The 12,830-nt window shown below is 43.1% G+C and overlaps 1 protein-coding gene across 4 annotated transcripts in view; it reads right to left on the bottom strand.

Annotated features, from left to right (window-relative positions):
* The window catches only part of LOC128696408 (pneumococcal serine-rich repeat protein), a 73,779-nt gene that overhangs the window by 34,911 nt on the left and 26,038 nt on the right, over positions 1–12,830 (bottom strand). For 2 of the 4 annotated variants that reach the window (XM_070092262.1, XM_070092261.1), the window contains exons 2-3: positions 10,936–11,465; positions 1,790–1,896 (exon numbers count right to left, since the gene is read on the bottom strand). In XM_070092262.1, the coding sequence (XP_069948363.1) occupies positions 1,790–1,896; positions 10,936–10,975 (147 nt within the window). In that variant the 5' untranslated portion in view covers positions 10,976–11,465. The remainder of the gene's footprint in view (positions 1–1,789; positions 1,897–10,935; positions 11,466–12,830) is intronic. The other 2 variants (XM_070092260.1, XM_070092259.1) reach the window with 1 other exon arrangement.

Here is a 12,830-nt window from a genome sequence, read left to right on the forward strand (position 1 = left end):
GCACTTTATTATAGCAACAATAATAAGCCTACTTCTTCTTATTCCTTATTTTCTAAGCAATCAACCTCACGATAAGTCTATTACCAAAGTATGTCAGTTGATGCTTTGTTATGGTTAATCCAGTTGTGGCCCTACACGAACGAGCAGGAGGTGGGGAAGGGGGCGCCTTCACGTCATATAACGTAACGAGAGATTCACAGCTTTGTTTTATAGTACCGTTTAGTGTTCACGGAACTGTGCAACAACACGTGATGAAGCATTCTGCTGGTAGCTCGTCGGCTGTCCCACAGTGAAGCACTATCATCTACCAGTGAAACACTATCATCAACCAATGAAGCGCTATCATCCACTAGTGAAGCACAGTCATCCACCAGTGGAGTACTATCATCCCTCAGTGTCCTTTCTTCGGATGATTTTTCTTCCAGGGTTTAGGGAAGGGTTATAATTATTTATACTTATTGCAAAATAAACACAAACGCTGAAAATAATGAGCTCTTGATTACCCTTGCAGAGGAACACATTCGGCAGCCACGAAACTACTGCTAAGCTTAATGGGAGCAGAAAGCTGAAAAATAAGGCTTAACTGTGTCTTCAAGAAGACATAATATGTCTCGGCTAGAGTACGGGCCTCTCGTTGGCTCTCTAGACCACTGTGGTCCCAAGCGCGAGTCTTGCAAACGACCGGTCTTCTAAACCATTGGTCCCAAGCACTGGTCTAGCAGACAATCGGTCATCTGATCCACTGTGGTCCCAATCAGTGGTCTAGCATCTGATCCACTACGGTCCCAAGCAGTGGTCTAGCATCTGATCCACTGTGGCTCCCATCAGTGGTCTAGCAGACAGACATCAGAACCATTGTGGTTGCCATCAGTGGTCTTGCACTAACTACCAAACAATTAATTAAAGAAATAAAGCAGAATAACTAAGCTACTGTAAACATAACTGACCTTTAGTTTGTAAAGCCACTAGAAATTATGAATCGAAAATTTATTACTAAAAATAAAAAAAATATATATTAATAAACTGCAGCTACAGTTAGCTTATATTTTAGCAAATAAAGAAGATACCAGAGATGTAGAATAGGAGACGAGGAGTGACCAAATAAGTGAGAAAGAGGAGAGGACGAGAAGAAATTAAGAAATAGTAAAAATAGCATAATTTATAGAGTAAATATTGATTTATAGCCTCCGTTTCGCCCTAAGAACTTTATATACTCAGTTATCTGATAAGGGTCTACAAAGAGCGAAACGTTGTCTCTCAAGGCTTCCTCTGTACATAGTGATTTATTTTTTTTATCATATTTGTCGGCAAGGATTGCCATGAAGGAGATACGGAGATGGTTGGAGAGTGTACTGACGACACAGGGATGAAGACAACGTGAAAAAACTTTTAAGCTATATTTGCTATGTCTTAAGATATATATATATATATATATATATATATATATATATATATATATATATATATATATATATATATATATATATATATATATATATATATATATATATATATATATATGAGGGAGGTATATACACTAGTCAACAAAGATGGAAGTTGTTGGAGTACTGGACAGTACAAGTTATGAGGAGGGAGGTGCAGTGTTTAAGAAGAAAAACGGAGCACTAGGATGAACAGGAGACAAGGGAGCGTTTGGGCCACTGTACAGGACTGGGGGCTAAAAAAAAAAAGAGATAGAAAATAACGAGGGAGTGATGAAGGAGGGGGTGAGAGAAGGGAGTGAAGGAGGAAAAGGAGAGAGAGAAGGAGGAAGGAAGAATAGACGAACCGTGCCACCTCCAGCAGGTCCCCTCCTGCTGGTGCGCTGGGAGCCTGCTTCACCCTGGCTGCTGGCGGAGATCCTCCTGCGTCTGCTACCACCGTACGGCGCGCCATCTGTACCACACAAGATATACCACTGAATAACTTGAGTAAGAGCATTATTATTACACTCGTGGAGGGTGCGCTAAACCAACAGGGCTAATACAGCGCCTGGGGGGGGGGTTATAAATGGAAGGCAATCACATTCGACACAAGGAGACGGAGGGTAGCTTCACTTCTTGTGATTACAAGTCTAGGGAACCTTTATTAACATCAAGAAACCTCCCTAGAGGAAATTATTATTAGTAGTAAGGATACAGATATCACTAATGGGGTGGGGGAAGATCGTGGAGTGGGGCGAGGGTCGTGGAGTGGGGTGAGGGTCGTAGAGTGGGGTAATTGGGGGAGAGTCGTGGAGTGGGATGAGGGGGGTCGTGGTGTGGGGTGAGGAGGGGGTCGTGGTGTGGGGGTAAGGTGTCGTGGAATTTGCAGAGCGCAGGAACATAAAGGTCATCCATGGCGCTGTACATTAAGTAACTTAGTCATTCACAATATACAACAAACATTATAACCATCACATGCATGACTTAAGAAATCGTAATCACACGATTGCAAATAAACCATACCCCCGGCCGGGATTGAACCCGCGGTCATAGAGTCTCAAAACTCCAGCCCGTCGCGTTAGCCACTAGACCAGCTAGCCACAATAAGATTCATCCAACTAGGTATATTTCTACACCATAGGAAAGTTAGCACAGGCACCTCTGTGACCACAAATGCAAGTTTTTACAGACGAATCTCCAGCTAGCGTGGCCGTGACGAACTCTAGCTCAAGTCCCTTCACTGCCGTCAACATGACTTAAGAAATCGTAATGACACGATTGCAAATAAACCATACCCCCGGCCGGGATTGAACCCGCGGTCATAGAGTCTCAAAACTCCAGCCCGTCGCGTTAGCCACTAGACCAGCTAGCCACAATAAGATTCATCCAACTAGGTATATTTCTACACCATAGGAAAGTTAGCACAGGCACCTCTGTGACCACAAATGCAAGTTTTTACAGACGAATCTCCAGCTAGCGTGGCCGTGACGAACTCTAGCTCAAGTCCCTTCACTGCCGTCAACATGACTTAAGAAATCGTAATGACACGATTGCAAATAAACCATACCCCCGGCCGGGATTGAACCCGCGGTCATAGAGTCTCAAAACTCCAGCCCGTCGCGTTAGCCACTAGACCAGCTAGCCACAATAAGATTCATCCAACTAGGTATATTTCTACACCATAGGAAAGTTAGCACAGGCACCTCTGTGACCACAAATGCAAGTTTTTACAGACGAATCTCCAGCTAGCGTGGCCGTGACGAACTCTAGCTCAAGTCCCTTCACTTAAGTCATGTTGACGGCAGTGAAGGGACTTGAGCTAGAGTTCGTCACGGCCACGCTAGCTGGAGATTCGTCTGTAAAAACTTGCATTTGTGGTCACAGAGGTGCCTGTGCTAACTTTCCTATGGTGTAGAAATATACCTAGTTGGATGAATCTTATTGTGGCTAGCTGGTCTAATGGCTAACGCGACGGGCTGGAGTTTTGAGACTCTATGACCGCGGGTTCAATCCCGGCCGGGGGTATGGTTTCATCACATGCATAAAAATGTCTTTAGACAAACATGACTGGTTAAAAACATCGCGATTTACCATAACCGCCAGCTTAAGCTGACAGATTTACTCTGAACGCCAGCTTAAACTGACAGATTTACTCTGAACGCCAGCTTTTAAGCTGACAGATTTATTACTTCATGTGTGAAGCTCTCATTTTTTTGACAGAATACGCAGAAAGCTGATCCTGTGTGATAAAGTCTGACAGCAAACTCATCTTATGTGATGGAACGTGACATGAAAATCACCACTAGTAATAACTAACAGCCTGACACACATCACTAATCAAGGACATAATGTCCTTGAATTCTATTGATAAAATCACTGGATGACAAAACGTCTGCAAATCAAGATACCCAGATGTTTCCCATATATATAATTCTTCATCATGCATTATCTTGTTATCTCGGAGAGACCAGCATCCTACACTACAGCATCACGTTAAATTCTCAGTGTTGAAGGGGAAAATCGGTTAGATGAGATACTCAGGAATTATCTCAGCAAAATCAGAATTTCATTTTTCCTAGTTTTTCCATGGTAAAAAAGGTAAATTGGGATCAACACGGGCCAAAATCAATCATAAGAACATAAAGAAGGAGCACTGCAGCAGGCTTACTGGCCCATGCGAGGCAGGTTCAAGTCTTCTAACGACTTAAGCCAATGCCCTAACCTAGTTAGGTTAGCTTTTAAGGTTCAAGTTAATATATATTTAGGTGAATAACTAAAGTGTATTGCATACTTGTTAGTGCTCAGTAATAACCCAACACGGAGACAAACTCAGGAGGTTAGTTGATCTGTATATTTCGATCGCATTCTTGGGTCCTCTTCAGCAGGTAATTAAATTTTATTAAATCTTTGGATACACAACACATAAGAACATAAGAAAGAAAGAACACTGCAGCAGGACTTAAGAAATCGTAATGACACGATTGCAAATAAACCATACCCCCGGCCGGGATTGAACCCGCGGTCATAGTCTCAAAACTCCAGCCCGTCGCGTTAGCCACTAGACCAGCTAGTGGCTAACGCGACGGGCTGGAGTTTTGAGACTCTATGACCGCGGGTTCAATCCCGGCCGGGGGTATGGTTTATTTGCAATCGTGTCATTACGATTTCTTAAGTCATGTTGACGGCAGTGAAGGGACTTGAGCTAGAGTTCGTCACGGCCACGCTAGCTGGAGATTCGTCTGTAAAAACTTGCATTTGTGGTCACAGAGGTGCCTGTGCTAACTTTCCTATGGTGTAGAAATATACCTAGTTGGATGAATCTTATTGTGGCTAGCTGGTCTAGTGGCTAACGCGACGGGCTGGAGTTTTGAGACTCTATGACCGTGGGTTCAATCCCGGCCGGGGGTATGGTTTAACACTGCAGCAGGCCTACTGGCCCATGCGAGGCAGCTCCAAGTCCCCTAACGGCCTAATCCACTGGCCCAAGCACTATGTTGAAGCTAATCACAAGAAACATTCTTTAATTATTGAATATAAATTAATATCACTTCAGTAAAATTGGAAAACTGGGGCTGAGGCTTTCCAGTAAAAGCTGAAACCTCGCATTCACGAAAGCAAACCAGTAGTGGAAATCTGAAGCCGATCAGATGAGGCATTCTTCAGTTCAGGTTTGGATTCCACTGACTCAAATGATCAAATGGTTTCAGGAAGAAATCCAAATATTTTTTACATTAGCGAGGTAGACCCCATCCAACTATTTTATTATATTGACAAAATCCCCCCCCCCTCCCCCACACACAAAAGAGTTACTTTGCCCGGTCATAAGACGCATCAAGAATGAAATACTGACGTCGTTCAGAAGAGATAAACTGAAATTTATTTAAATAACAAAAAGTGACAATACCATGACTGGAGCAATACACAAATAACCCGCACATAGGAGAGAGAAGCTTACCACGATGTTTCGGTCCGATTTTCGGTCCAAGTCGGAAAGAAACGTCGTCGTAAGCTCCTATTGCACGTTATTTGTAATATGTAATTTGATGGAGAGGTGATTAAGACTTACATTATTTTACACATTATTTCTCCTCCCTCGTTAAATTATCAAGCAGCAGTTTCTGAACGTCTGAAGCGACTCCCATGTAAGATATTCTAGCTATTCCGGGACGCTGGGAGTGGGTTCCATAACTTTGGTCATAAGGTTCCTGCACAGGCTAATCATTCCAAAAATTTGGCTCTAGTTACCCTACACAGGCTTTAAAAATTTGAAGCCGATAGGATGAGGCGTTCTCGAGATGTAAGCAAAATGCAATGGAAAACCTGTAGGAAAAAATATCAGGTAACGACTTAAAAGTTGTCTTTCAAGGATAAGTAGTGACTCACAGCGTCACACACGTCACTAGTAGTGACTCACAGCGTCACACATGTCACTAGTAGTGACTCACAGCGTCACACACGCCACTAGTAGTGACTCAGCGTCACACACGTCACTAGTAGTGACTCCCAGCGTCATACACGCCACTAGTAGTGACTCACAGCGTCACACGTCACTAGTAGTGACTCACAGCGTCACACACGTCACTAGTAGTGACTCACAGCGTCATACACGCCACTAGTAGTGACTCAGCGTCACACACGTCACTAGTAGTGACTCACAGCGTCACACACGTCACTAGTAGTGACTCACAGCGTCACACACGTCACTAGTAGTGACTCACAGCGTCACACACGTCACTAGTAGTGACTCACAGCGTCACACATGTCACTAGTAGTGACTCACAGCGTCACACACGTCACTAGTAGTGACTCACAGCGTCACACGTCACTAGTAGTGACTCAGCGTCATACACGTCACTAGTAGTGACTCACAGCGTCACACACGTCACTAGTAGTGACTCACAGCGTCACACATGTCACTAGTAGTGACTCACAGCGTCACACGTCACTAGTAGTGACTCAGCGTCATACACGTCACTAGTAGTGACTCACAGCGTCATACACGTCACAAGTAGTGACTCAAAGCGTCATACACGTCACTAGTAGTGACTCACAGCGTCATACACGTCACTAGTAGTGACTCACAGCGTCATACACGTCACTAGTAGTGACTCATAGCGTCATACACGTCACTAGTAGTGACTCAGCGTCACACACGTCACTAGTAGTGACTCACAGCGTCACACACGTCACTAGTAGTGACTCACAGCGTCACACACGTCACTAGTAGTGACTCACAGCGTCACACACGCCACTAGTAGTGACTCACAGCGTCACACACGTCACTAGTAGTGACTCCCAGCGTCATACACGCCACTAGTAGTGACTCACAGCGTCACACGTCACTAGTAGTGACTCACAGCGTCACACACGTCACTAGTAGTGACTCACAGCGTCATACACGCCACTAGTAGTGACTCAGCGTCACACACGTCACTAGTAGTGACTCACAGCGTCACACACGTCACTAGTAGTGACTCACAGCATCATACACGTCACTAGTAGTGACTCAGCGTCACACACGTCACTAGTAGTGACTCACAGTGTCATACACGTCACTAGCAGTGACTCACAGCGTCACACATGTCACTAGCAGTGACCCACAGCGTTATAAACATCACTAGTGACTCAGCGTTATAAACGTCACTAGTAGTGACTCACAGCGTCACACACATCACTAGTAATAAGTCACAGCGTCACACATCACTAGTAATAAGTCACAGCGTCACACACATCACTAGTAATAAGTTACAGCGTCACACATCACTAGTAATAAGTCACAGCGTCACACATCACTAGTAATAACTCACAGCGTCACACATCACTAGTAATAAGTCACAGCGTCACACATCACTAGTAATAAGTCACAGCGTCACACATCACTAGTAATAAGTCACAGCGTCACACATCACTAGTAATAAGTCACAGCGTCACACATCACTAGTAATAAGTCACAGCGTCACATATCACTAGTAATAACTCACAGCGTCACACATCACTAGTAATAAGTCACAGCGTCACACACATCACTAGTAATAAGTCAGCGTCACACATCACTAGTAATAACCCACAGCGTCACACATCACTAGTAATAAGTCACAGCGTCACACATCACTAGTAATAAGTTACAGCGTCACACATCACTAGTAATAAGTCACAGCGTCACACATCACTAGTAATAAGTCACAGCGTTACATATCACTAGTAATAACTCACAGCGTCACACATCACTAGTAATAAGTCACAGCGTCACACATCACTAGTAATAAGTCACAGCGTCACATATCACTAGTAATAACTCACAGCGTCACACATCACTAGTAATAAGTCACAGCGTCACACACATCACTAGTAATAAGTCACAGCGTCACACATCACTAGTAATAAGTCACAGCGTCACACATCACTAGTAATAAGTCACAGCGTCACACATCACTAGTAATAAGTCACAGCGTCACACATCACTAGTAATAAGTCACAGCGTCACACATCACTAGTAATAATTCACAGCGTCACACATCACTAGTAATAAGTCACAGCGTCACACATCACTAGTAATAAGTCACAGCGTCACATATCAAAAGTAATAACTCACAGCGTCACACATCACTAGTAATAAGTCACAGCGTCACACACGTCACTAGTAATAAGTTACAGCGTCACACATCACTAGTAATAACTCACAGCGTCACACATCACTAGTAATAAGTCACAGCGTCACACACATCACTAGTAATAAGTCACAGCGTCGCACATCACTAGTAATAAGTCACAGCGTCACACATCACTAGTAATAACTCACAGCGTCACATCACTAGTAATAACTCACAGCGTCACACATCACTAATAATAAGTCAGTGTCACACACATCACTAGTAATACGTCACAGCGTCACACATCACTAGTAATAACTCACAGCGTCACACATCACTAGTAATAAGTCACAGCGTCACACATCACTAGTAATAAGTCACAGCGTCACACACATCACTTGTAATAAGTCACAGCGTCACACATCACTAGTAATAAGTCACAGCGTCACACATCACTAGTAATAAGTCACAGCGTCACACATCACTAGTAATAAGTCACAGCGTCACACATCACTAGTAATAACTCACAGCGTCACACATCACTAGTAATAAGTCACAGCGTCACACATCACTAGTAATAAGTCACAGCGTCACACATATCACTAGTAATAAGTCACAGCGTCACACATCACTAGTAATAAGTCACAGCGTCACACATCACTAGTAATAAGTCACAGCGTCACACATCACTAGTAATAAGTCACAGCGTCACACATCACTAGTAGTAACTCACAGCGTCACACATCACTATTAATAACTCACAGCGTCACACATCACTAGTAATAAGTCACAGCGTCACACATCACTAGTAATAAGTCACAGCGTCACACATCACTAGTAATAAGTCACAGCGTCACACATCACTAGTAATAACTCACAGCGTCACACATCACTAGTAGTAACTCACAGCGTCACACATCACTAGTAATAACTCACAGCGTCACACATCACTAGTAATAACTCACAGCGTCACATCACTAGTAATAAGTCACAGCGTCACACATCACTAGTAATAAGTCACAGCGTCACACATCACTAGTAATAAGTCACAGCGTCACACATCACTAGTAATAACTCACAGCGTCACACATCACTAGTAATAAGTCACAGCGTCACACATCACTAGTAATAAGTCACAGCGTCACACATCACTAGTAATAAGTCACAGCGTCACACATCACTAGTAATAACTAGTAATAAGTCAATTCGTCACACATCACTAGTAATAAGTCACAGCGTCACACATCACTAGTAATAAGTCACAGCGTCACACATCACTAGTAATAAGTCACAGCGTCACACATCACTAGTAATAAGTCACAGCGTCACACATCACTAGTAATAAGTCACAGCGTCACACATCACTAGTAATAACTCACAGCGTCACACATCACTAGTAATAAGTCACAGCGTCACACATCACTAGTAATAAGTCACAGCGTCACACATCACTAGCAAGACACAGCGTCACACATCACTAGTAATAAGTCACAGCGTCACACATCACTAGCAAGACACAGCGTCACACATCACTAGTAATAAGTCACAGCGTCACACATCACTAGCAAGACACAGCGTCACACATCACTAGCAAGACTCACAAAGTTCCCTCTTATTAAGCAGCATCAGAGATACACTTAAAGAAACATCTGCTACAGCTGACCTAAACATTATATGGATAAATTTGGTTAAATCCCAATTTATCTTCAACAGCCTTATTGATCCGACTATATCAACAGTCATACTGATATTTGATTTATAATAATTTTAACATACGTAATAAACACAAATACCTGTCACTTCAGTATTCACCAAATTGTTATATGAGGAAAAATCTCAAAATATTATAAATTATAAGGTAAATTCTGGTAAACTAACCGAAATAAATAAATGTGCAGGAGTTCGGTTTAGGTTTGTCAGGAAACAGGACAAGTGTTTCCTGACGCGGGTCTTAGTTATATGATGACCTGCAGCTGGAGCTTTTGGTCATCTGTCCGAGGCCTTCCGCTGGCTTAACCCTTTAAAAATTATGGTTATAATTATAACTATTCCAGGAGTTATAAGTTAATTTTAAGGCTGCCAGAAATACTCTGTTATGTCAGTGAATCCTGGATAAATTCTATACTATGCTTTGTAAAATAAAGATTGTTATTGTCAATAGTGATAAGTCAGTGTTACCACACAAACATGGTGATGAGGTCAGTAGCAATGTTGCCATACCAGGGTGGTAAGTGGGTAATGGCAGCATTCTTGGCAAGGTTTACACCGGGAATTTAAGGCGTTACTCACTATATATACGGGCGTGATGCTGCCACGTGGACGTGGGAGTGGGCGTGGAGGGGGGGGAGTAAGTGGCCGCTCACCACACTTATCAAAATCATAAAAATAGAGAGAGAGAGAGAGAGAGAGAGAGAGAGAGAGAGAGAGAGAGAGAGAGAGAGAGAGAGAGAGAGAGAGAGAGAGAGAGAGAGAGAGAGTTTTGCCTAATTACTAACCCTAATAAGCAATAATCAAATTAAATAAACAATCAGTGATATAACTAATAATTATACTAAATGTGATAGTTATACTTGTATCACTGGTTTGCAAGAGGCAATGGCACTGCCTTCCGTCTTGCATATAGTTCGAACCCTTGGCACTCTTTACACTAAGTATATTATAAACTGTTGAACAGTATATGTAGCGCCGGGTGTGTGTGTGTGTGTGTGTGTGTCACTTGCTTGTGGCATTGTTGTGTATGGCACTGCTTACTCGTGCATGTCATTTAACTTTTGTGAGGCTCTATGTATTTAATTGTGTGACACTGTTTATTTAGTTGTGTGTGGCACTGTTTATTTAGTTGTGTGTGGCACTGTTTATTTAGTTGTGTGTGGCACTGTTTATTTTGTCGTGTGTGGCACTAACTACTTAGCAATACTCACCGTCCTCTTCATCTGAGAGTTTAGACAATCCACATCCCATTTTCTTTATGTCAAGTGTCTGACACCGAGTGATGTACTTCACAAATCAGGCTGTGAGTGGCACTGTGACCAGCTAGTCAGGGGCACTGTGACCAGCTGGTGAGTGGCACTCTATGAGTTGCTGGTAAGTAGCTTTCCACGATCAGCTTATGACTGGCAGTCTAGGAGTAATAGATGAGTGGCACTCTATAACTAGCTGAGTGGTGCTCTATAACTAGCTGAGTGGCACTATATGACTAGGTGTTGGGTTGCACTTCGCGATAAGCTGTTAAGTGGCACTCTGACCAGCTGATGAGTGGCACTACAAGAGCTGGTGAGGTGCCTTCCTTGAAATATTGAGGGATGGAGACTCAGGAGTCAGCACTTCCTAGTCCTATTGAGAACTTCTTCCTGGTGTCAAGGCTCTCTCACTCCCCACATGCTCGACACATTTTCTTCATTCCTCCGAGCGTTGTCTTCCATTCTCATCACTGATTATTCTTGTCACTGCACTAATGATCGCAAGGGAAAGGAATGAGAGATGGGGATGATATCTCTGATTTATGGTGATGGTGGTGGCAGCGGCAGCAGTGGTGACTGTTGTGGTGGAAGCTGCGGTGGTAATGGTAGTGGTTGTCGTGACAGTGGTGGTGGGACATCTATAGAATGCGTACACGTGGAGGAGCGCATGCGTGTACACACACACACACACACACACACACACACACACACACACACACACACACACACACACACACACACACACACACACACACACACACAGCAGGGACTAATGGCTTCACATTCACTGGTATAAGCTGCAGTCAGAGGAATTATTGTGTTAGTCTGAAGAAAACTAATAGTGGATAAATGGTTATCCCAAAGACAAATATAACGGGAGGAAAACCAGATGTGACTGAAGCAAGACCTGATGTTAGGTGGATTAAATACGAGATAGAAGAAATCAGTGAAATAGTTTTTTTTTTTTTTGTTCCGAAGATATGGAGAGAAGGGGTACGAAAGTTAATTACAGGAAGGCAAAGAAAAGGTGAATAGACCTGGAGAAATTTAAAGGAGCTAAAGAGGGAACTAGAAGGAAGGAAAAGGGAAAGAGGCAAAGACAGTAATGAAGAGATCAGGTAGGAAGACAGAAGGAAGGGAAGAGGGAGGGAATAATCAGCGTTCTGGGGATGCTCTCAGGAGACAGGGAGGTACAGCAGATGATAAGGGAGCAGCGAAGGAACTGTTAACAACAGACAATGCAGTCTGGACGGGAAAGAATGGGAGGAAGAAAGTCGGAGGTCATTGATGTTCCATGGTTTTCACGAGGCTGATAGGAAGACAGGGAATGAAATGGGTGGCGGAGGAACAAAAAATTTAAACTGTTGCTGAACTAACAGGAAGAAAGGCCAGAATACAGCAAGTGTCATTTTCTTAGAGAATTGGAAATTACTTGAAGAGCAAAATACGCCTGTCTCGTAAACCTGTCTAGTCAGTTAAACTGATTGAACTTACTGTTAGTGCTCACAAAGATAAAATTCACAGAGATAACAAAAGTAATTTTCCCAGCTTGATATCAGTTATGAAGAAGATAGAAGAAGCAGAGGAAGGGGAGAGTAACACTGCTAGTTAGAAACCAGTGGAGTTGTGAGGAGATGAAACAAATAGACAGAGAAGAGTCAAATAACTACTCACTAAGGGACCCAAGGTGGTGATAGCACTGATGGACAGTCCATCAATAAACAATAGGAGACGAAGATAGAAATATGATAACAACAACAAATCTAGAAGAGCCCACAGGAGCAATGCAAAGTTACTGATCATTGGAGACTTTAACCACAAGGACAGAGACTTGGAGGCAATTTGGAGCCACACAG

The sequence above is a fragment of the Cherax quadricarinatus genome, chromosome 39 (assembly GCF_038502225.1).
Source record: "Cherax quadricarinatus isolate ZL_2023a chromosome 39, ASM3850222v1, whole genome shotgun sequence".
NCBI classification, from domain to species: Eukaryota; Metazoa; Arthropoda; class Malacostraca; order Decapoda; family Parastacidae; genus Cherax; species Cherax quadricarinatus.